Source organism: Nicotiana tabacum, chromosome 8 (genome assembly GCF_000715075.1).
Source record: "Nicotiana tabacum cultivar K326 chromosome 8, ASM71507v2, whole genome shotgun sequence".
Lineage (NCBI taxonomy): Eukaryota > Viridiplantae > Streptophyta > Magnoliopsida > Solanales > Solanaceae > Nicotiana > Nicotiana tabacum.
The window spans coordinates 15,310,605-15,333,731 of NC_134087.1; the positions used below are offsets into that span (position 1 = coordinate 15,310,605).

Consider the following 23,127-nt stretch of genomic DNA (forward strand, 5'->3'; position numbering starts at 1 on the left):
AGTTGTTGAAGTCAGGAGCCTGCCTGTAGAATGGAGGTTGTTAAATTTTAATTTGGAGTCAGGAGCCCGCCTGTAGAACAGAGGTTGTTTATTTCAAAAGGTTGAAGAAGTCAGGAGCCCGCCTGTAGAACGAAGGTTGTTATATTCTAAGGCGGAGAAGTCAGGAGCCCGCCTGTATAATGGAGGTTGTTAAATTTTAATGTGGAGTCAGGAGCCCGCCTGGAGAACGGAGGTTGTTTATTTTTAAAAAAAAAGTTGAAGGAGTCAGGAGCCCGCCTGTAGAATGGAGGTTGTTATATTTTTAAATTACTATTGAAGTCAGGAGCCCGCCTGGAGAATGGAGGTTATGTCATCTTTCAAAAGTCAAGTTGGAGTCAGGAGCCCGCCTGCAAAACATAGGAATACATTTCAAGATCAAATTAGAAGTCAGTAATGAGGAGGGTTACGACAAAAATCCCCACCATAACAAGCTTTAATGTAGGAAGCAGCGTCCCCAGCAGACAGAGCGGAATGATAAAACTTGTGTTCAGAAAAGCAAAAGGCCAGTGTCATCCCTAGCAGTTTTCGAAAGAAAAGCACCAGACGAAACACAAGCCGACAAGAAAGCAAGGCAACCAGAGCAAGTGGAAGATAGATAAGATTTTGTAATTCCTAGTTTAGTCTAGCTTCTTGTTTTCTTTTGGCACGGTGTATTAAGGAGATCGAAAAGCAGTAGCAACAGCATGCAGCAGCAGTAACGGCAAAATTGTAGTTCCATGGTAGTCCCAGCTACCAAAACTTCCCGAACTACATTAACCTGATTCACTTTTAGCCAGGGATATGTAGGAAACCTTTGAAGTAAAGGTTCGGTTAAAAATTTTCAAAAAATGCTTCACACGGAGTACTCGGATGGGCAAAAATCGCTCGCTTTATCTTTGCACGAAAACTCTTCGTGTTTTCGGACAAAGAGGGGTAGCTGTAAGCACGTGATTTTTGCCCTATGTGAGAATTACTCCCAAAAAATTCAAAATAAAATAATTTTCCTTTTGTGTGTAATTTTGAGAATTTCGTGGCATTTTTGGATAATTATTTGTATTTGTCCGTGCATGTTTATTTGTTAAATTAATAAAAACAAAATACAAAAAATATGTCTCATTTGCATTTAGGATTTAGTTCTACAATTAGGAGCAATTAAGTTTGTTTTACAAGAACAAAAAATCATAAAAATAATGTACGTTGCATTTTTAGCATTTAATGTCCAAATTGTGTGATTTTATCGTAATTGCTATTTAATTGTGTGTTAATTGTTATTGAGAATTAATTTGAACTTTTATAAATTAATTAAGTTCTATAGGACAATTTAGGATTTTTAGAATTTAGTTTTAGCTTAAGAAAAAATAAAATAAAAAAAAAAAGGAGCATGGGAAATAAGAAGAAAATCGGATTGGGCCACCTTTTAATTTAAATCAACCAGGCCCAAACCAAATAAATTCCTACCGGTCGACCCGACCCGGTCCGCCCCATAACCCCAAACAAACACCCCCCCCCCCCTTCTTCCATTTTTCATTTTTTTTGAAAAAAAAAACAACCTAAAAAACCCTAAAAGCCATCCCCCCCCTCTTCTTCTCCTTCTCAAAACCACCCCCTACTCCTACTCCCTCACATGGCTGCCCCTTCTTCCACCTCTCCAACTCCAACTCCAAACGACCTCACCATCCATGGCTGCCCCTCCCTCCTCCGCTCACCACTATCCAAACCCCCCGTCCGCCATTGACGAGCAACAGCAGCTTCATCTCACGTTGCTGCATCGGCCAACCCCCCCCTCCTCGTCCGCCATTGACGAGCAGCAGCAGCTTCATCTCACACTGCCTCGTCGTCCACCCAAACCACCCATCAACGACGTTTCCTCGTCGTCCACCCTCGACCAGTTCACGACGCATCCATGAACGACCACGTTGAGCTCAAACCATCGTCGAGCTCCAGCAGCTTCACCTGCTGCTTCTTCTTCTTCATTGTTGTTTCTCCATCTCCTCATCCCAAACGACCAGCAGCTCGACCAGCCTCACGCAGCAGTGAATGACCACGTCGAGCTCAAACCATCGTCGAGCTCCATGAGCTTCACCTGCTGCATCTTCTTCTTCATTGCTGCTGCTCCATCTCCTCATCCCAAATGACCAACAGCTCGACCAGCCTCACACTGCTTCATCGTCGTCTTCGTGGTCGAGTTCTTGTTCGTCTTCGTCGTCCAGCTTCATCGCCTGAAATCAACCATAAAACATACAAAAAATTTCGGGCAGATTTGTTTCCGTTTGAGTTCGTCATTGGTCATTTCCGGTTAGTTTGTTTAAGTTTCATTTCTGTCCGTATTTTATTTGATATTCTCAGATCTGAAATCAGTATATGTGTGATTCTTTTCTTGTTTTTGTTTTTCATTTTTTGATTATTTCTTCAGTTTGTTTTTATTCATTCGTTCTTGTTTAATTTTAATATAGAAGTGCGTTAGTTTAATTACTTAAATCCTTTATCTTGGTTGTAATGTTGTTAGATTTAATTTGAAGTTCAATTGATTATTGAGTTTGGTGATTTGAATTTACTTGTTTGTTATGTTCAATTTGTTACTGTTATTGAATCTGAAAGTATGTTTGTTGTTAAAAATGTTGTTCAGTCAAAATGATTTTAGTTGTTTCTTTATTGTTCATCATATGGTTTGGTTCCCTGAATCCTTAGTCTTTGTTTTGATGATATTTGACATAATCTGAGTTTCTAGCTTAAATTTGTTGATGAAATTTGATTAGGAGTTGGTTATAGTTGTTGTATTTAGGTTAATTGATTAGGTGGATTGATTATAGCTGATGGGGGTAGAATGGTAAATTGCAGTATTTTCAGGGGTAGAATGGTAATTTCAGTAGTTTCAGGGGCATTTTCGGGATTTTAAGTTTTAGTAATTGATTAATTTGAGTGTTATGTCCACTAAGCGCTAATATATTAAAATAATGCATAAAATAATACGTAGTGGGGGACAAGACATAATGGTGGAGAATTAATACATTGTTTAATATAGTGGGGGACAAAGCATGCGGTAGTGGGGCAATAAGGAAATTAAATAAGGAAAAGATATGTGTTAGTGGAAATTAATACATTGTTTAATATAGTGTGGGACAAAACATTAGGTAGTGGGATTCAAAAGGGGTATGGGTAGAAGATGGTGAGATTTAATTTAAAGGCTTCTGTTTTTTGACATAAATAAGGGAAGTCTGGACAGAATTAGAGGGGACTTGAAAAAAAAACCTTGGAGAGTTAGAATTAGAGAGTTTAAAAAAAATATAACCAATTAAGGATTTTATCATCAAAAAAATTCAAAGCTTAAGTTGAAAAGAAAACCGATTTGTCAGAACTTAAGAAATTCAGTCTTTGAGAATTAAAAATTGAAAGTGAAGCCTTTCTTTACTACTGAGGATCAAAATATTGTTACTGCTTCTGTGGTTTGCATTTGGGTACTACTGATTTTCAGATTGGTTTTTTCCTGGGTTTTCTTTTGGTTTTGGAGTGTTGTTTCACCGAATGCTTGGGTTTCTGGTATTGGTGTTGATGTCGGGTTATTTTTGAATCTGTTATTGGATGTGGAATCAGCTCTGTTGGTTTTAAAATCCATCCCCGGGTGTTCAATTTGCTACTGTTGTTGCTGATTGTTCTTGTTGTTTTGCTACTGCTGATCTTCCTTTTCTTTTACTTCCAATACCAGGTACATGGCTGTAACCTTGTCGATATAGTAAGCTGAAATGTGAAAGCATGAATACATATGAAGAATGGAATTTTGAAGTTTTAATTTAGTTTTTTCTTTGTTTCTTTTACTGATTGTATTTAGGCTATTTCATATATTAATATTCTGTAAATTTCTATCGCTTTGCATAACTAGGCATCTTGTAGTGATGTATTAAATAATACTCTGCTTTAGTTTGGATATTAGGTAGTATATGTTTAAGCATGCTCATTACTGTCAAACTGTTTAATAATTGGAATAAGAGGAAAATAACATAAGTTGGTCTTTAGTGAATCGGCTCAGCAAAACTGGTTAGTTCACTAGCTATGAAGGTTTTAATATTGTCAATAGTAGGTTAATCGTGAATATGTAGCTAAATTTAGTTAAAGCATGAATTTAAATTAATTTCGTGAATTAGGCATTATGGCATGATTTGAGTTCAAACAAGACGAGTTAACGTTTAAATTTAATAAACTTTCGAATATGCATCAGTAATTAAGATTGATTCTAATTTCAAATAGCTGTAAATAATTAATTTCAACGTTCAAGTCATCTAACAATGCGAGTTTAATCTAGTTATAGGATAATTAGTTTCTTTTGAATATATTATTTGTCGATTTCATATTTTATTTATAATTTCAATTTTAGTAATATTCCTTTCCGATTAACATTTGTCTTAACCTAGCATTTAATATGTTACGCCTTTTTTTAAGCATGTAATTAATTAGGATTTTCTCTTTTATTTTAGAGACGAATTTAATAGAAATGTAGTCACTTTAGGATATCCTTAAAATAAATGAGGCGTGCTTCGCCAAAATAAATCACAAGTTGTGTGGGCCTCTATACGTGTTTGTAAAGTTACTTAGATTCCGGGACGGGCCGTTTAGCAAATTTCACGGCCCTACCCAAAATAATGATACGCTAGTCGCTTTAGGCGCGTATTTAATAAGGTTATCTTCTTAAACTCGGGTGCACATTTATGTGACCCAAATCCAAATCTCAACAGAGTTGAAATGTGCCAACAACCACGGGTGCATTGATGTGACGTGGTTCGAGATGTATTTTTCACGATGTTGCAATTCTCAATAAAAACAATAATAATAATAAAAGCGGTAAAGAGTTTAAAATTCGCACATATGTTCATAATTGTATAAAATCAGACAATCAAGCCGAATATGACAGTTAAGCGACCGTGCTAGAACCACGGAACTCGGGAATGCCTAACACCTTCTCCCGGGTCAATAGAATTCCTTATCCGGATTTCTGGTGCGTATTGATAAACAGAGTCATTCTTTTCCTCGATTCGGGATTCAACCGTTGACTTGGGACACCATAAATCTCCCAAGTGGCGACTCTGAATTAAATAATAAGTCTCATTTCGATTGTCCTTTAATTGGAAAAACTCTCTTTACGTCCCTTTGCGGGGGCGTAGGTGAAAAAGGAGGTGTGACAATAGGCAAACAATGACTATGTGATTTGGAACATTTTTAATGTACACACATTTATCATATTCATTTATCTTAAAACCATTTGACAACATTGTTTGGTCAAATTTCGCATGCCATTGTTTGGGTGCTTGTTTTAGTCCGTAGAGGGACTTAACAAGTCTACATACCTTCTTTTCTTTACTTGGAACTACAAACCCTTCAGGTTGTTCCATGTAAATTTCTTCCTCCAAATCTCCATTTAAGAAGGTTGTATTTACGTCCATTTTATGAATTTCAAGATCATAAACTGCAGCTAAAGCTACTAGCATTCGTATGGACGTTATTCTCGTCACTAGAGAATATGTATCAAAGTAGTCAAGACCTTCTCGTTGTCTATACCCTTTGACAACAAGTCTTGCTTTAAATTTATCAATAGTGCCATCATCTTTCATTTTTCTTTTAAAAATCCATTTACACCCCAAAGATTTATTTCCAGGAGGAAGATCAACCAATTCCCATGTATGGTTGTTCAATATGGATTCTATTTCACTATTGACTGCCTCTTTCTAGAACAATGATTCCGAAGAAGACATAACTTCTTTAAATGTTCGAGGCTCATTTTCCAATAAGAAAGTCACAAAATCTAGTCCAAACGAAGTAGACGTTCTTTGACGTTTACTACGTCTTGGATCCTCTTGATAAAATGTACTTTCTTTTGTTTCTTCCTGAGGTCGTTTAGATCCTTCACCAAACAACTCACATTCCTTTTTATATGGATATATATTTTCAAAGAACTCAGGATTATCTGATTCTATAACCGTATTATTATGAATGTCAGGATTTTCTAATTTATGAACCAGAAATCAATATGCTTTACTATTGGTCGCATATCCTATGAAAACACAATCAACTGTTTTCGGTCATATTTTTACCCTTTTAGGTTTAGGAACTTGTACTTTTGCCAAACACCCCCACACTTTAAAATAATTCAAGTTGGGTTTCCTTCCTTTCCATTTTTCATATGGAATGGATTGTGCTTTGCTATGGGGTACTCGATTTAGTATTCGGCTAGCCGTAAGAACAGCTTCCCCCCACAAGTTCTGTGGCAATCCAGAACTTATCAATAATGTGTTCATCATCTCTTTTAATGAACGATTCTTTCTTTCCGCAATCCCATTGGATTGGGGCGTGTAATGGGCTGTTGTTTGATGAATAATTCCATATTCTAAACATATTTGTTCAAAAGGAGATTCATATTCACCACCCATATCACTTCTTATCATTTTGATTTTCTTGTTAAGTTGCGTTTCAACTTCATTTTTGCATTGCTTGAATGCGTCTATTGCTTCATCTTTACTATTAAGTAAGTAAGCATAGCAATATCGAGTATTGTCGTCAATAAAAGTTATGAAATACTTCTTTCCACCGCGAGATGGTATTGACTTCATATCACAAATATCTGTGTGAATTAAGTCTAAAGGATTTGAATTCCTTTCTACCGACTTATAAGGATGTTTAACATACTTAGATTCCACACATATTTGACATTTTGATTTTTTGCATTCAAACTTAGGCAATATTTCCAAGTTAATCATTTTCCGCAAGGTTTTATAATTGACATGACCCAAACATACATGTCATAAATCATTTGACTCAAGTAAGTAAGAAGAAGCTGAAGTCTTATTATTATTGTCAACAACTATTACATTGAGCTTGAAAAGGCCCTCGGTGAGGTAACCTTTTCCTACAAACATTTCATTCTTACTTATTACAACCTTGTCGGATACAAAAACGCACTTGAAACCGTGCTTTACAAGAAGTCCAGTAGAGACTAAATTCTTCCTAATTTCGGGAACATGAAGGACGTTGTTCAAAGTCATGACCTTGCCAGAAGTCATCTTGAGAAATATCTTCCCATATCCTTCAATTTTTGCTGTAGTAGCATTTCCCATAGAAAGCATCTCTTCGGGTCCAGCAGAAGCATAGGCAGAAAATGCTTCCCTCATAGCACAAACATGGCGAGTGGCTCCAGAATCAATCCACCACTCCTTAGGATTTCCTACCAGGTTGCATTCAGAAAGCATGGCACACAAGTTATCAACATCATCATGTTTTTCTACCATGTTTGCTTGACCCCTTTTCTTGTCTTTCTACCGATCACGACACTCCGTAGATTTGTGTCCGATTTTCCCACAGTTGTAGCAGTTTCCATTGAACCGCTTCTTGCTTGGGTTGTATTTCGGACCAAAAGCCTTCTTTCTCTTTTTGTTATCTTCAACAATATTTGCTCCCATTATTGTTGAATTTCCATGGCCTCTCCTTTCATCAGCTTTATTGTCCTCTTCGATTCTCAATCGAACAATGAGATCTTCAAGGGACATCTCCTTTCGTTTGTGTTTCAAATAATTTTTGAAGTCCTTCCACAATGGAGGCAACTTCTCAATTATTGCTGCTACTTGGAATGCTTCATTGATGACAAGACCTTCATCAAGTAGATCATGAATAATTACTTGCAATTCCTGGACTTGGGTAATAACATACTTGCTATCTACCATTTTGTAGTCCAAAAATTTTGCAGCGACGAATTTCTTCATCCCGGCATCTTCAGTTTTGTATTATTTTCAAGCACATTCCACAATTCTTTTGATGTCTCCACGCCACTGTATACATTATACAGATTATCATCCAGTTTGCTAAGAATATAATTCTTGCACAAAAAATCAGAATGTTTCCCCGCCTCAATCACGAGAAAGCTTTCATTCTCTGGAGTTTCATCTGGCAGATCAGGAACATCTTCCTTGATGAACTTCTGTAGACATAACGTAGTCAGGTAGAAGAACATCTTCTGCTGCCAGCGCTTGAAATCAATCCCGGAAAATTTTCCAGGTTTTTCTGCCGGTGCTAAAGTCGGTGTTCGGCTTGTTGATGCGTTGGCAGTCACCATCGGAACAGCTTGATTTCCGTTGTCATTCACCATTTTTTCTGGAAAAAATGACACAAACTAACGTTTAAAACTGGAGTAAAAAATCACGTAGATTTTAATCTCCAACAAAACGCCACGAAGGCTTTAAAACTGGAGTAAAAATCACGTAGATTTTAATCTCCAACAAACCGCCACGAAGGCTTTACTCTCCAAACGGGAGTACACAAAAACCACAAAGGTTATAGTTTCCAGAATAATAAAAGTAACACAAATACAGAAATTAAAATTATTAAATTCCTTAAGCTTGTTATTATTATGCCTGTATTTGTAAATAATGATTTTGGAAATTAGAACGTTAGATTATAAACGTAAATATAAATAAAATAGAAATTAATTCGAGCCCACTGAATTCACAGTGTTTCCTTAAGGAACTTAATCTCCTCCTAGTACCCAAGGTTATGGATTATTTCCTCCAAGGATATAACGAATTACACACTAGTGTAGCGGTACTTCAAACCCCAGTGTTTCAGCGAATACAAAGTTCGGCAGCAAATCACACTTATAGATGCTTTGTTTGTAGTTTAAAACAATGCAGAAGAACAAGGGAGGAAAACTCAGAAGTTGAATGGAAATTCTGAGAGGAAGGAATGCAAATTATAGCCAACATTGAGTTTTCGGTGAAGAGAAGATCAATAGCTCTCAATTTTGTTTCGGTGTGTCTTCAACAAGCTGCTTGCACCATCTATTTATAGTGCAGTTAGCTGCTAAACACGGACCCGCTTCCACTCATTTAGTGGAGCACTTGGCCATGGTGGACGGAGCACCAGGCTACTAACTAATGGAGCAATCACTTGTTATTATGGAGCAAGCATTTGGCAATGGTGGGAGACGCATAAATCCACGGATTGGAACATATCCGTTACAAACACGGATATTATTACGTTAATATTTACTATTAACAAATAAATTTGGTCCAAAAAATTAATCAATCAATCGATCACTTGACCAAATCCAAATCCTAAGTCGAAGCCGAGCCGAGCGAGCGAGCAACGACGACGGCGCGAGGCTTGCCTTCTTCCTAACTCTTTAAGAGCTACATGAAGTGCATTTGTATATAAACCCACCAAACTCCTTTTCCTCTACCAATGATGGACAATGTCTCATTAAAATGAGAGGGAAACTTAAAATTTTACACAAAATTTTCATTTCCCTCCATTTCCCATGCACCCTCTTTTTAATACCTTTCTATATTAAAAAGAAACTCAACAACTGTCAGCATAGCAACATGTAAATGTTGAGTTATTCATTCTTGATCAATCAGAAGTTACAAAATAAGGAGGAACACCGGGAAGGATTCCTAAGTCAAACAACAACAACAACAACAACAACAACAACAACAACAACAACAACAACAACAACAAACCCAGTGTAGTATCACAAATGGGGTTTGGGGAGGGTATATGTGTACGCAAACCTTATTCCTGCCTTGTGAAAGTAGAGGGGTCGTTTCTGATAGACTGAGAAGGATTCTTAAGTCATATATAGCAATTACGGATACCTTCTAATCAGAATTAAGAGGCATAAGTTGAAATCAAAAGCTACACTCTAGTATACTAAGTACTAGGTGTAACACGGGTGATTTATGTCACTCGAATTTTGCGTGGGGTTCACCTCCGTGCGGCAGTCAAGCCCAGCCTTGACTTCAGCCTTTCTAACACTTAGTTTTATGTTTAGGGACGTTTGCACTTAGAATGAAAATAGGCAGCAAAAACAGTAAATAAATGCACACACGATATATAGGAATTTCTTCCCAACTCGTATTAATATGTGAATACAAGAACACAATAGTCAACCCTATGGACAAGACAAAGAATTCCCTAATTCCCTGCCCAAAATGATTTTCCCACCCTTAGGAAATGACTTAGACGAATTTTTGGCTACCCAATGCCTTAGACTAAGTTTCTGCCCCGTTTTGGACAACCTAGGCAAGTATTTATAAAGCTACAATCAGTTGACAAGCCCCAACTGATGGGCAAACAAGTTAAGACAAAGTACAAAAACGTGGGCACATTTTTAGGTTATGATCAGCATGTCTTGGAAGAGGTTGCAACTGCCAACTGCTTCTCATGTGCTTTGCACATGTTTTCCAAATGTTGCTTGTGCACAGCATTTGCCTGATTTTCGCCCAGCTGCTTTGTGCCAAGGCTGGCATTGCGCCCAACCTTTCCTTTGACACTACTCTGCGCCAATGTCATTGCCACAGCTCATCGCCCGCTGACTTATCCGCACACGTTCATTGTCACAGCTGCCCGCTCATATCAGTCGCCCCCAACTTGATTAAATTTGCCTGCATCATTTGCCATTGTTTGTCCCGCCTTGCCTTGCCATGTCTTTGCCCCTGCTTGACATGGCTTTTCCTTGCCATTGATTTGCCAATCCACACATCCAAGTAAAATGCGCCTTGCTTCCATTCAAGGTGAGTTTGTCGAACCCCGCATTGTCTGTCATGTCGAGCAGCACATCATGATGTTGCCCAATTTTCAGGTTGTGTGCCAAGGCCATCATGAAAATCCTTGTCACAACCCACACCTGCCGAGGACCTTTGTCAAGGGGCTAACAAACCACCCCCACCAGAAGAATTCGTCGTCCTCGACGAAGCAGCTTCCGCATTTTTTAGCACCACCATAGGCCCTAAATATGTTGTTGCTTGCTCATGTTCTTCCTCGTTTGGCTTATCTTCATTCTTTTCTTCAGCAAACAACGCTGAAAGCCGTTAAATTCTTGGACATCCCCTCGCTATGTGTGGTCCTTTGCAAATAAAACAGCCATCAAACTTGTTGTTGTGTCCCTTGTTTGTCGAAGGTCCAGCACATTGTTTTCCCTTCTCATTGCCATTGCCCTCAACAGCATTGCCCTTGTCGTTTCCGTTTTTCTCCACTCTTTTGTCTTGTCCTTGTTCTCGTTTCTGGACTTTGAAGTAGTAGAGAAATCAAAACCATCTTGTCTCAACCGAAAATCACCCAACGCATCCGCAGCGGAAATGGCACTAGGAATGTCTTTCACATTCTGCCTTCGTAGTTCCATTTGTGCCCACGACTGCAACCCGTAAAGTAAATTATGCAGCTTGTCTTCCTCAGACATGTTGCTAATATCCAGCATCAAAGAACTGAAATCTTTGACATAATCCCTGACCATTCCAGTTTGTTTCAACTTCTTCAAATGATCTCTAGCAATCCAGCCCGCATTGCTAGGAAAGAATTGATCTTTCAACTCTTTCTTCAGCCCTTCCCAAGAGTCAACTTCGGCCTACCAGCATTTACATCATCTGCCACGCGCGCACGCCACCAAAGCTTTGCATCGTCCACTAAGTACATAGTCGTAATGGCGACCTTGTCTTCATCTTGCACTTTGACAGCATGGAAGTACTATTCTATATCCCACAGGAAATTTTCGAGTTTCTTGGCACTCCTTGCGCCATTAAACTCTTTAGGCTCCGGAATTCTAACCTTGGTACGATCTGCCCCACGTTGTGCTTCATCATTTCCAACAGCACGACGTAGCAACCCATTTTCCGTTTTCAGATTTGTGCACTCCTGGCTCAGCCTATTCATCTCGGCCTCAAGATAGGCGAGACGAGTCACGATAGTCAGAAATTGATCCCCATCAATAGTTCCGACGAGTGCCTCTAATGCAGCAACCTTTTCCCTCAATTCTGCGTTGCCACCAGCCATTCTTCACAAAATTCAACCACTGAACGTTGTGTCTTCGCCCCGATCCAGCCACGCTCTGATACCAGTTGTCATAAGGGTGATTTATGTCACTCAAATTTTGCCCGAGGTTCACCTCCGTGCGGCAATCAAGCCCAGCCTTGACTTCAGCCTTTCCAACACTTAGTTTTATTTTTAGGGACGTTTGCACTAAGAATGAAAATAGGCAGCAAAAACAGTAAATAAAGGCACACACGATATACAGGAATTTCTTCCCAACTCGTATTAATATGTGAATACAAGAACACAATAGCCAACCCTATGGCCAAGACAAATAATTCCCTAATTCCCTGCCCAAAATGATTTTCCCACCCTTAGGAAATGACTCAGACGAATTTTTGGCTACACAATGCCTTAGACTAAGTTTCTGCCCTGTTTTGGACAACCTATGCAAGTATTTATAAGGCTAAAATCAGTTGACAAGCCCCAACTGATGGGCAAACAAGTTAAGACAAAATACAAAAACGTGGGCACATTTTTAGGCCATGATCAGCATGTCTTGGAAGAGGTTGCAACTGCCAACTGCTTCCCATGTGCTTTGCACATGTTTTCCAACTGCTGCTTGTGCACAGCATGTGCCTGATTTTCGCCCAGCTGCTTTGTGCCAAGGTTGGCATTGCGCCCAACCTTGCCTTTGACACTGCTCCGCGCCAATGTCATTGCCACATCTCGCCGCCCGCTGACTTAGCCGCACACGTTCATTGTCACAGTTGCCCGCTCATATCAAGTCGCCCCCAACTTGATTAAATCTGCCCGCATCATTTGCCATTGCTTGTCCCGCCTTGCCTTGCCTTGCCATGTCTTTGCCCCTGCTTGACATGGCTTTGCCTTGCCATTGTTTTGCCAACCCGCACATCCAAGTAAAATGCGCCTTGCTTCCGTTCAAGGTGCATTTGTCGAACCCCGCATTGTCTGTCATGCCGAGCAGCCCATCATGATGTTGCCCAATTTTCAGGTTGTGTGCCAAGACCATCATGAAAATCCTTGTCACAACCCACACCTGCCGAGGACCTTTGTCAAGGGGCTAACACTAGGTAAGTTATATATTATTGTAGAAATTAGTCTTGTAGACATAATTCCTGTAAAGTCAATTACAAAAATTTATACTAAGTACTACACTTGGAAGGGTCATGCCAAGATACATTGACATTTGTTTTCAAACTAAAAAGCAAAAGAAATGAAATGAAGAATGTATTTGAACTAATGATGTACGGTGGGCCGGGCTGGGATCGGGATCGGACCGGGCCCGCGGTCCTAACGGGCTAAACGGGCCTGGTGGGCCGGGCCTTAATGGTGCAAAAAGCCCGTGGCGAGCCGGGTATGGTAAAAAAACCCTTGAGCCCGGGACCGCTAAGCCCGGGACCGGCTGGCGGGCCTGGCCCGGTCTTACCGGGCCTAAGGTAATATATATAAGGTAATGTATATACATAACACACAATATATACTACAAGAAAATATATAAGGTAATATATATACATAACATACAATATATACTATAAGAAAATATATAAGGTAATGTATATACATAACATACAATATATACTTCAAGAAAATATATAAGGTAATGGATATACATAACATACAATATATACTACAAAAAAATATATAAGGTAATGTATATACATAACATACAATATATACTACAAGAAAATATATAAGGTAATGTATATACATAACATACAATATATACTACAAGAAAATATATAAGGTAATATATATACATAACATACAATATATACTACAAGAAAATATATATATACATAACATACAATATATACTACAAGACAATATACAAGAGAATATATATACATAACATACAATATATACTACAAGACACTATATAAGAGAATATATATACATAACATACAATATATACTACAAGAAAATATATAAGGTAATGTATATACATAACATACAATATATACTACAAGAAAATATATAAGGTAATGTATATACATAACATACAATATATACTACAAGAAAATATATAAGGTAATGTATATACATAACATACAATATATACTACAAGAAAATATATAAGGTAATGTATATACATAAGAGTGTACTTATTTGTTTCGCACTACTATGAAGTGCTTGAAGAAAATGAAGAAGGCAAAATATTAAAATGCAAGAACTGTGGAAGAGTCTTAAATTTTCGTTCAGGGTGTACCACAGGCATTTTAAGGAGGCATATAACGTATTGTGTTGATGGTATTTATCCGCAAATTCGTCTTTAAGATATTTCAGCAATTTGTGTTATTTTAAAATTATTAGACGTATTTATGCTTCATGTTGTACTTTGTTATTAATTTATTATGCATGGCAATTTAGTTTTACTATTGTTTTGTTAATTTATTTTTTCGTCAAGCACTTTAATAATTAGATTTCTACATATATATTACATATATATTATTTATATAGCCATGATATGGTTTACAAGAAACTGCCTAAAACAAAAAATATTTTAAAAAAACGGAAATAAAAAAGCCCGTTAGGCCCGCTAAGCCCACGAGCCCGGCCCGTTTAGTTCAGGACCATATGGGCTTAGGCCCGTCACGGGCTGGTTCCACCCGTTGAGCCCACGAAGCCCGGTACCGTGAGGCCCGGGACCCGCCAGAGTCCGGGACCGCCAAGCAGGCCTGTTAAGCCCGGCCCGTTTGGCCCGTTTAGGCCCGGGCCCAGGCCAGAATACAGCACTGAACATTACTCTTAACATTTACATGTTGTTAAGCTGGCAGCCTTGTCCCAAACCAGCTGTACAGACGAACTGTCTTAACATATTATTTTAGTAGATGAATTGTTATTAGACCTGAACTGTAACAGGACATTCCTCTGTGTTTTCCTGATCAAGAAGATGTTTTCTCAATGTCGCTCCTTCTTTATCTTGGTTAGCAATTTTTTCCTCTTCATTTTTACCCCATAAGACTAGGTAAACCCCTGCTGCAATCAGAATCCCCCCAAATACCCTGCATACAATTAATTGTCAATAATTCACTTTTAATCCAAAACACGAATGCGCGCTGAAATTTATCAAGAATCATAACATATGGCGATCATTCTTTTCCCATTTATGGACTTACCCGCCTGAATACAACCGATTACCAAGAAATACAAAGGCCAAGACAGCAACTACTACTGTTTGCAGAGGCTGGAACGTGGCGGTCAACACTGGCCCTCCTTTCTGAATGCACCAAGTCACGAGAGAATATACAACTCCAGAAAATATAATACCCTATAATGCAATCACAGTTTGAGTCGACATACTAATTATACGCTCATTGGTGCAATCATGTGAAACTAAAAGGATAGAGGATGATTTAAGTTTTAGGGATCTTACAACATATAGAATCGTCAAAACCTCCTTGCCAGACTGAATTCGCCAATTTCTTGGATCCCTTTCTGTAAAAGCAGTTACAACTAGGAGCTGGATTACTCCAAAAAAACATGGAAATGTGGTAAGTGACAATTTTGCGGGGTAATTTTTCATCATAGGAACCTGCATATTTTACCATGTGCCGTGAGACGCTAATTGATGGTATGTGTATATACATAGAGGTATTAATTCTGATATAATTAAGTAGTAAACGAAAGTGGACCTCCTCGGATAGTTTAAGCTTTTAGATGAGGTACTCACAATTCAACCAGAGTTATGTCCACAAAAACTGTGTTAACTGCTAATTCTTTTTCTATTTACAGCAATAATGGAGCCAAAATGGTCCCAATTACTGGTAGTATTTTAACAATGCAAGTGATCTCGAGGGCTACCTGAAGCACCATATAACCAGCATATGATAAGCACTGAACAATAAAGTAAACACAACCCAACGTCCTATTCAGCATTTTCTCTGGAGAAGTAGTTATATCTGTAGAAAAACCACTTCCCCCTAGAAGGGGAGGGCCTTTATATAGGGTGATTATTGTGGCACCTCCAATACTTGCTATGGTTCCAAGAATTTTTGCCATGCCATCCCTCCTCTTAATATGCACTTCTTCTAACCTGAGGTACATATACAAGCATATACTTTACGTATACTGATGAATTTATTAGTATGAAATAGTAAAAAATGAACAAATACAACCATCTAATTAGATAGTACGGTGTACGTGCTATTTCATAAACAGCTATGATCTTATACCTTAAAACAGAAGCCATGACAAAAGTAATTGCAGGAACTGAGTTTTGCATAGCTGATGCATAGGTAGGTGATGTATAATACAACCCTAAGATATAAAGTGATTGGTTTGCTGTGACTCTGTGAACCAGGAAACAAAACTCTGTTATTAGAGCGAATGGAAAGTAATAAAAGCTAGTACTAATATTTAAAATTTCTTTAAGAAAATTGGTCAGTAGAAGAGAAATTATACTCTACTTGCTTACCCTATTAAACCGAGGAAGAAAAACTGAACCAATAGGGAAAATGTGAGGGGTGGTCTATCCTTCCTGTATAAACGAGAACACAAGAACTTAAAGTTATACATCTCAACCAGATTAAGAAAGGAAAAATAACAATACGTTCGTAGTTGTGGCTGGAAATTAGGTATCATTACTCACTTTTCTAAAAAATAAGCAAAAGGTCCTAAAACAAGTAAAGCAGTGATGTTTCTGTAAAGTATAAAAACAATTTTGCTGACACCAATATTGAGAGCAATTCTTGAGACAATATGCAATCCTGCAGAGCAGAAAACCATGACAAACAATGCTGCAACAAGCTTCAGTTTTCCAGGTGTAAATTCCATAATCTTTGGTTCTTGTAATTACTTCCTCTAGGGAAGATTAACTAGCTTACCTTGTATTCCTTATTTACACTGTACACACCAATGAAAGATGTCATTTTCTGCAGAAAGAAAAATGCATACTCTGGGAACTGTAAGGTCCAAATCATTCCAAACCATTCTTAATTGACTGATGTACCTATAAAAGAATTTGATTGGAAGATATCCATTCTTGGACGAGTGGAGGAGAAACTTTTGCTATTTCCCCGTTGGTCCTTGATCATTTTCTGTAAATATAGGAGTTTCTCCTCCGTTGAAAATGCACCAACAAAGAGAGCGAAAGCAGTGAGAAGTATCACAAACAGAGATCAAGATTTAAAGTTTATAGGTTCCTACGTACAATTACAATCAATTATTTATAGATAATTTAGTGAATTTTTTAATACATCTACAAGATTTGTGCAAAAACTACTGGGTTTAACCTATACTGGTCACAAAAGATATTAAAAATAGTTTATGAGAAAAATAAAGAGTGAGAGCGTTATTAATTTTGCGGTATAAATTTTGAGAGCGGCATAAAGGGTGAAAAATCAAAAGTGGATTCTTTATTTTGAGTGTAATAATCTCTTGACCATTTTGCTCTAGTGAATTATTTTGCTCCTCTCGAACCGCGGTTTTTTCCTTATTCAAAAGGGTTTTCCAAGTTAAAATCTTAGTGTCGTTATTACTCTTTTTTATTTCTTTTTGGTGCTCGTTATTATTCTCAATACATTCAGTAAATATTATTTCTATCTGTTATCTTTTCCAGCCATTGGTATTAGAGCACAAGTTTTGCTCATTAACATAAATATTTTTTGAGGCCAGTCGTACTATACTCGGCGAGAAAAAAATGACTTGAGCAAAGTACGAGGTAGCAAAACTTCAACGGTGAGAGCGATTTCTCGACAAGGCAAAGAAGGATGAGGGATTTGCTCATTAATATAACATAAGGCACTAGAAGGCAATTTGCTTTACTTTCTTGGCATAATCCATTGCTTTAAAAGAGTATACAAAAGCTAGCAGATGTGCACCTATAGAACAAGGATGATTTACCTTTTCCATTCCCATGGGAAAGAGGGTGGGCATCTACATCCTTTCTGATCTGCCTATCAGGTAAACACTAGTATTACTCCAACATAGCAATATCATGATTGCTTAAACTATGAGACAAGTAAACAAGCTCCTCATCCAACTGCATCATGTAGATGGAACCATTTTGGGCAATTTTGTCTGAAGGATGCAACTGAACTACACCACCAAGGATTGTGGCGGGATGGCTAGGACCCCTCCACCCTTAACCAGAGGTTTCGGGTTCGAGTCCTGAAAATGAAAAAACTCGTATAGGGAGCACTGCCCCCTTTAATGGGCCTTACGTTGCGCGAATCCGGATTAAACAGGGCCTCAATGAGTGTACCCGACACCAGGTGAAAAAAAAAAAGATGCAATTGAACTACAGCAAAATGGTTAAGAAATGATTCTATCCAAGTTAATGCATCTGATAAAATATCATAGACAAGAATAGCACATGACTAAAAGATGGCCATCTGATTGTTATTTTTCACTTTCAGTGTATCATAGGATCATGGTAAGCAATGCAAGTTAAAGGAGAGGCAAAATCAAAAACTATAGAGTCGGTACAGGAATTGTTTGAACTTATCAAGGAGCAGATTCGAGGGACAAAATTTTTTGACAGGGAGCAGATAGGCTACCTGGATATAGTGATGGGTTGGAAATCTCTGTGGCTCAGTGCAATGGAGGAAGTAGGAGAGAAGAAGCTATTGTTACCACTTTTCTCTCTCATGTTTTAAGGTAAATCGAGCTTTATTCTGATGGTTTTATATTGATGTTACTGTGACATTTATGTAAAGAGTCCCTCCCATCTGCCATATCAAGAGCAGATGATATGTGAACCAAGATGAAACCGAGGCCACCAACAATCTCGATAGTAAAAATATCATCAATAACACCTCTGAATCATTTGATTCTGCTACAGTTACAGTATTATATCTACAAGCTAAGAATATCTGCAAATAAGAAGCTAATTCTATACCCTTGTAATATAGTTTCTAGAGACTTCTTCATTCTGAGAATAAGATCTACTAAACATAAGTGGAAAACCTGAAACGGTGAAGGAGACAAAGGCTTTCTATAAACATTGACAAATTTTTCTCCTAATTCCTTTACATATAGCTTATACTTCACAATTTCATCAGTATAGTATTTCGATTCAATGTCATGTGCATTGAGAAAGCCAAACTATAAATACATACAAAAGCTTTTAGGAATAGCCAACACGTCGACAACGGACCCAGAAAGCTGTCCCTCCACTCCGTCCTCGAGCAACAGCTATTTCCTCATCTATGTAAAACCAGATGAAAAATGGATCCTTATCCTTATTGCTCGGCTCTCTTTCATCTTTTCCCTTAATACTGATATTAAAGGGATTCAATGGTCCAACTTTTATCCGAAGCTGCTCAAATACGAAAGCAAGAATCCTATTCTTCCATGAAAACCTCCCTTCAAATGTCAAGAATCCAAGAGGCCCCAAGAAAACACCATTTTCGATCCTCTTTGCCTAAAATTTTGTTCAAACATGTCATTCATCTTGTGATTAAAAGAAAAAAGCATCTATGCTCCATAGTGAAGTTGGAGTTCATCGTCTAAATAACTAAAGGAAACTGACATTTTAAGAGAATGAAGGTTGCTTATATAGCACCAATAAATATCATGAATAGCAGTGGGTATGCACTTGTTTTCCTTAAAGTTTCTCTTTCTCTTGTCTTTTAGTTATTGAGCAGGGAAGTGTTTTCTATCATTTTCTTTTGTAGAAGATCTCTAGTATAACAATTGTACACTAGATACACAAATCAGAAATGGGAAAATCGGTTAACAAAATACGTTTATGAAATTGAATTATTTGATTTTATCTCATCTAAAAGTTACATGATAGCTACACAAATGCGGTGACATGTACATATTCTCTTGTTTTACCTTCTATATTAAGAGTAATCTCCTTCATTAACATTAAAAGACAGATAACAAAGACAAGAAGTAAAGCTTACAGCTGCATCAAATCTCTGAATGGCTGTAATTGGGAAATATCTACCTCGTTCTAAACCTTTCTGCAACAAAAAATGCAATAATAATAAGGCTTCGGCATTTACAAACCTCAGCAGTAACTTAACGAAGCACAAAAAGAGAAAGAAAACAAAATGCATTTACAAACCTCAGCAGTAAAAATAAGCATCCACGTCCTCCCCGGAGATTCGGTTCCACCAAGAGTTTCAAGAAACTTTGAAGAATCAATTTTTGCTTTCTCAATCACAGAGAAAGCAGCCATGATCTCCTCTGCTGCAACCTTTCTTGTTTTGGCTGCATTTTTCAGTACTCTTACACTCTCTTCAACTTCCTAAATAAAGTTTTAATTCATACAACCAGTAGGAAAACCAAAAGTAAGTGCCCAGTAAGAATTATTATCCAAATTGCTCACAGTAACTCAGTTAATAAATTTGAACATACTAATCAGCAAAATGGTGTTCTTAAAAAAGGAGCTTTAGCAAATTAATTAAGCTAAAAAGTCAACAGCTAGCTGATATGAGCCTACGTGAGTTGGATATCCAACTCACGGTATACTACTTTTTAAATGGTCTTAAATTTGGGTCAGAAGCGGACCTAAGTTACGGGTTGAGGGGTCACGGGACCCCGTTAGCCTCGGCAAAAACTCTGTATATATCTTATATATATCTGTACATATAGAGATGGGACCCCTCAAATATTTTATTTGTGACCCCATAAAATAGAAAGGGGAATGGCAGAGGTTGTTGTTCGGGTGGGTTTTGTTTCATCCTTTGTTGGATGACGCGGGTTCGATACCCAACTTCAGCGTCTTCTCCTCCTATCTGTTTTTGTTCTTTTTTCTCCCTATCTGTTTTTGTTCTTTTTTCTCCCCATCTATTTTTGTTCTTTTTTCTCCTCCTTTCTATTTATATTTGATAGCAAACTACTTTATTTTTTATTTTTATCTTTTTTTGAATTCAATTATAGTTTACTACTAATACATAATAGTCAATTTAATTAATTTTATTCCTTTTCAAATATCCCCCTTAAATTTAAAAGCCTCAAATTGCACAAATTGCAACATATCGCTCCCCTTAAATCCTATCTATTTTTGTTCCTTTTTCTCCTCCTATCTATTTTTGTTCTTTTTTCTCCTCCTTTCTATTTATATTTGATAGCAAACTACTTTATTTTTTACTTTTATCTTTTTTTGAATTCAATAATAGTTTACTACTAATACATAATAGTCAATTTAATTAATATTATTCCTTTTCAAATATCCCCCTTAAATTTAAAAGCCTCAAATTGCAAAGTATCGTTCCACAAATAGAAAAATACAAATCATTTTGGCACAAATCTTCTTCAACAGCTACTTTGACACCGTCTCGACAATGGCAGCTAAGAGAGACTCTTCTTCAGTTCTTTGACTATTAACATACTCTTAATCTTAATTTCTTTAGTAAGTTTTTGATAATTTAAAGTTTGAGCGCCCTTTTGATCACTGACCCCCTTTTTTAAATTAAAAAACTAGAAATTTCAAAGTGCGAAACATGCATAATCAAACACCTTCCTATCCCATAGAACCTATTTTGCGAAAAAAATTCTCTCTCTGTGTGGTGCTTTCTTTTTCTTTAGAACTTCTTGTTTATACTTGTATGATAAGTCATTATAATCATTAAGTTTTCAAAGAGTTGCACTCCGAATTTTATCGCTAGTGATAAGCATACGGTGGTACCCCGTCGTGCTCAAATCCTAGGTCCGCCTCGGATTTGGGTAGGTATATAACTTTTGAAACTTGTGGTCTTAAATATTGTTGTAATATTTGTGTTACTACAAAGCTTCTCATTAAAATGAAAAGTTTAAAGTTAATTATTTCTAAACACAAATGCGGCAACCTTTATTGAACGAACTAATAAAGAAATAGCTTCAAATAATTGGAATGGAGGGAGTAATTTTTTCCGAACAAACATATATTACTGAGTTCAAATCCTTTTAGTAAAGGAATACTCAGCACCCACTGGCTTAAAAAACCTAAATTAAAAATACAAAAGAAAATGAGAATTATACCTGATTGGGTTGTTTGTTTTCCTCTTCTTGAATAAGAATGGAAGCTTGAGAATTTTGGTCATTTTCGTCAAAGGTTGCTCTGGTTTTAAGAGCTGTGAATCTCAGAGAAGTTTGTAACTTTGAGTGATTAAAAGGAACTCCGAAACTGCAGTTGAGAGAAGCTTGAGAGGAACAAAAAATTCCCCAACTCAAGGGGATGGAAGAAAAGAGCAGCAGCATCTCATAAGTGGCTGTAGTTAGTCCCCCACTTTTGGTTTCTGATTATATACCTACTGTTATTGCAATCTATACGCGCTTCTTTTTCGTCCTTTTGTTTTTTTTTTTCCTTTGGAAGTGTAGTTCGGTTCGGCCGGTTATTTTATAAAAATTTGTATCATATTAATTTTTTAGTTATTCTATTATATATAATCAAAATTAGACTTTTTTAAACCGTCTCAATCATGTCGGTTTCTCCTCAGTATCGGTTCGATTCGGTTAATTTTTCGTATTTTTTAAAATATCATGTAAAATTCACTAGTTGAAGTAGAATGCAATAACATATGTTCTTTTATAGGACGTAGCAAAATTCTCTAGATATTTTTACTGTTTAATGGGTGATGAATTAAAGAAAAATGAAAGATGGCTAGAGTATAGATCCATTAACTATTCTACAATAGCTTAAAAAGAAACAAAGCAAACGCAGAAAAAAAAATATAAATCACACGAGTGGAACGATATTAATCAAGCTAGGACTCAAGAATAATGACTATAGAAGATTAAATATTTAAAAAGATAAATCTAAATTATATGAAAGGAAACGTATTCAATACATTGTAGTTTGCTACTCATAATCGCTAGAATACTTGTGTCTTATTAAGATATTTGAAATAAATTAGTTTAAGTAGAAGTAGCATAATAGGCTTTAGGAATTAGTATTTTTAATTTAATTACTTGTTGGCTTGTAACAGTTTTCATAATTCAAAAGCCCAAAGAAAAATTTAATGCATTATTATTTTTAAACTTACTATATAAATATATTTTTCACATGTAAATGTATTCAGTACGAATCGGTATTTTTTCGGTTTATTTTTATAAAATAAAAAACATACCCTAATTATCGGTGTGGTTATAGATTTATATAAAAACCTACGATTTCTTTAAAAGAAACCTAAAAATCAGTTCGGTGCGGTACAGTTCGGTCGGTTTAGTCGGTTTTCGAATATCCATTGACACCCCTAGATACAACCAACAACAACAACAACAACAATTCAGTGTATTCGGAGTCCGGGGAGGATAGTATGTGTGCAACCTAATAGAGTTCGAGGAGGATAGCATGCATGCAACCTTACCCTTGTCGTACGAGTTTGGGGAGGATAGTATGTATGCAATCTTACCCTTGTTGTATTACCATAAGTA

At 37.0% G+C, this 23,127-nt stretch overlaps 2 protein-coding genes and 1 long non-coding RNA gene across 5 annotated transcripts; 1 reads left to right on the top strand and 2 right to left on the bottom strand.

Annotated features, from left to right (window-relative positions):
• Nucleotides 1–12,056: 12,056 nt before the first annotated feature.
• Nucleotides 12,057–16,637, bottom strand: LOC107790273 (WAT1-related protein At3g18200). Of its 3 annotated transcripts, none has more exons than XM_016612197.2 (8): nt 16,409–16,637; nt 16,235–16,297; nt 15,993–16,109; nt 15,622–15,853; nt 15,194–15,280; nt 14,937–15,088; nt 14,666–14,822; nt 12,057–12,856 (listed from the first exon to the last, which is right to left on the bottom strand). In XM_016612197.2, the coding sequence occupies exons 1-8, from the start codon at nt 16,591–16,593 to the stop codon at nt 12,575–12,577; spliced, it is 1,275 nt and encodes a 424-aa protein (XP_016467683.1). In that variant the 5' UTR covers nt 16,594–16,637; the 3' UTR covers nt 12,057–12,574. The 3 variants fall into 3 exon arrangements, with proteins under 3 accessions (XP_016467683.1, XP_016467670.1, XP_016467693.1); XM_016612184.2 differs by having other exon boundaries at nt 15,194–15,352; XM_016612207.2 differs by having other exon boundaries at nt 12,232–12,867; nt 15,194–15,352.
• A 949-nt stretch (nt 16,638–17,586) lies between these two features.
• Nucleotides 17,587–18,600, top strand: LOC107790310 (uncharacterized). The gene is made up of 2 exons (XR_001649020.2): nt 17,587–17,721; nt 18,177–18,600. It is a non-coding gene; the product is annotated as an uncharacterized LOC107790310 (long non-coding RNA).
• A 130-nt stretch (nt 18,601–18,730) lies between these two features.
• Nucleotides 18,731–22,152, bottom strand: LOC107790299 (uncharacterized). Its single transcript, XM_016612219.2, has 4 exons — nt 21,733–22,152; nt 19,835–20,017; nt 19,671–19,730; nt 18,731–19,183 (listed from the first exon to the last, which is right to left on the bottom strand). Exons 1-4 carry the CDS (start codon nt 21,949–21,951, stop codon nt 18,887–18,889), a joined length of 759 nt encoding a protein of 252 aa, XP_016467705.2. The 5' UTR covers nt 21,952–22,152; the 3' UTR covers nt 18,731–18,886.
• Between the last annotated feature and the right edge of the window lie 975 nt (nt 22,153–23,127).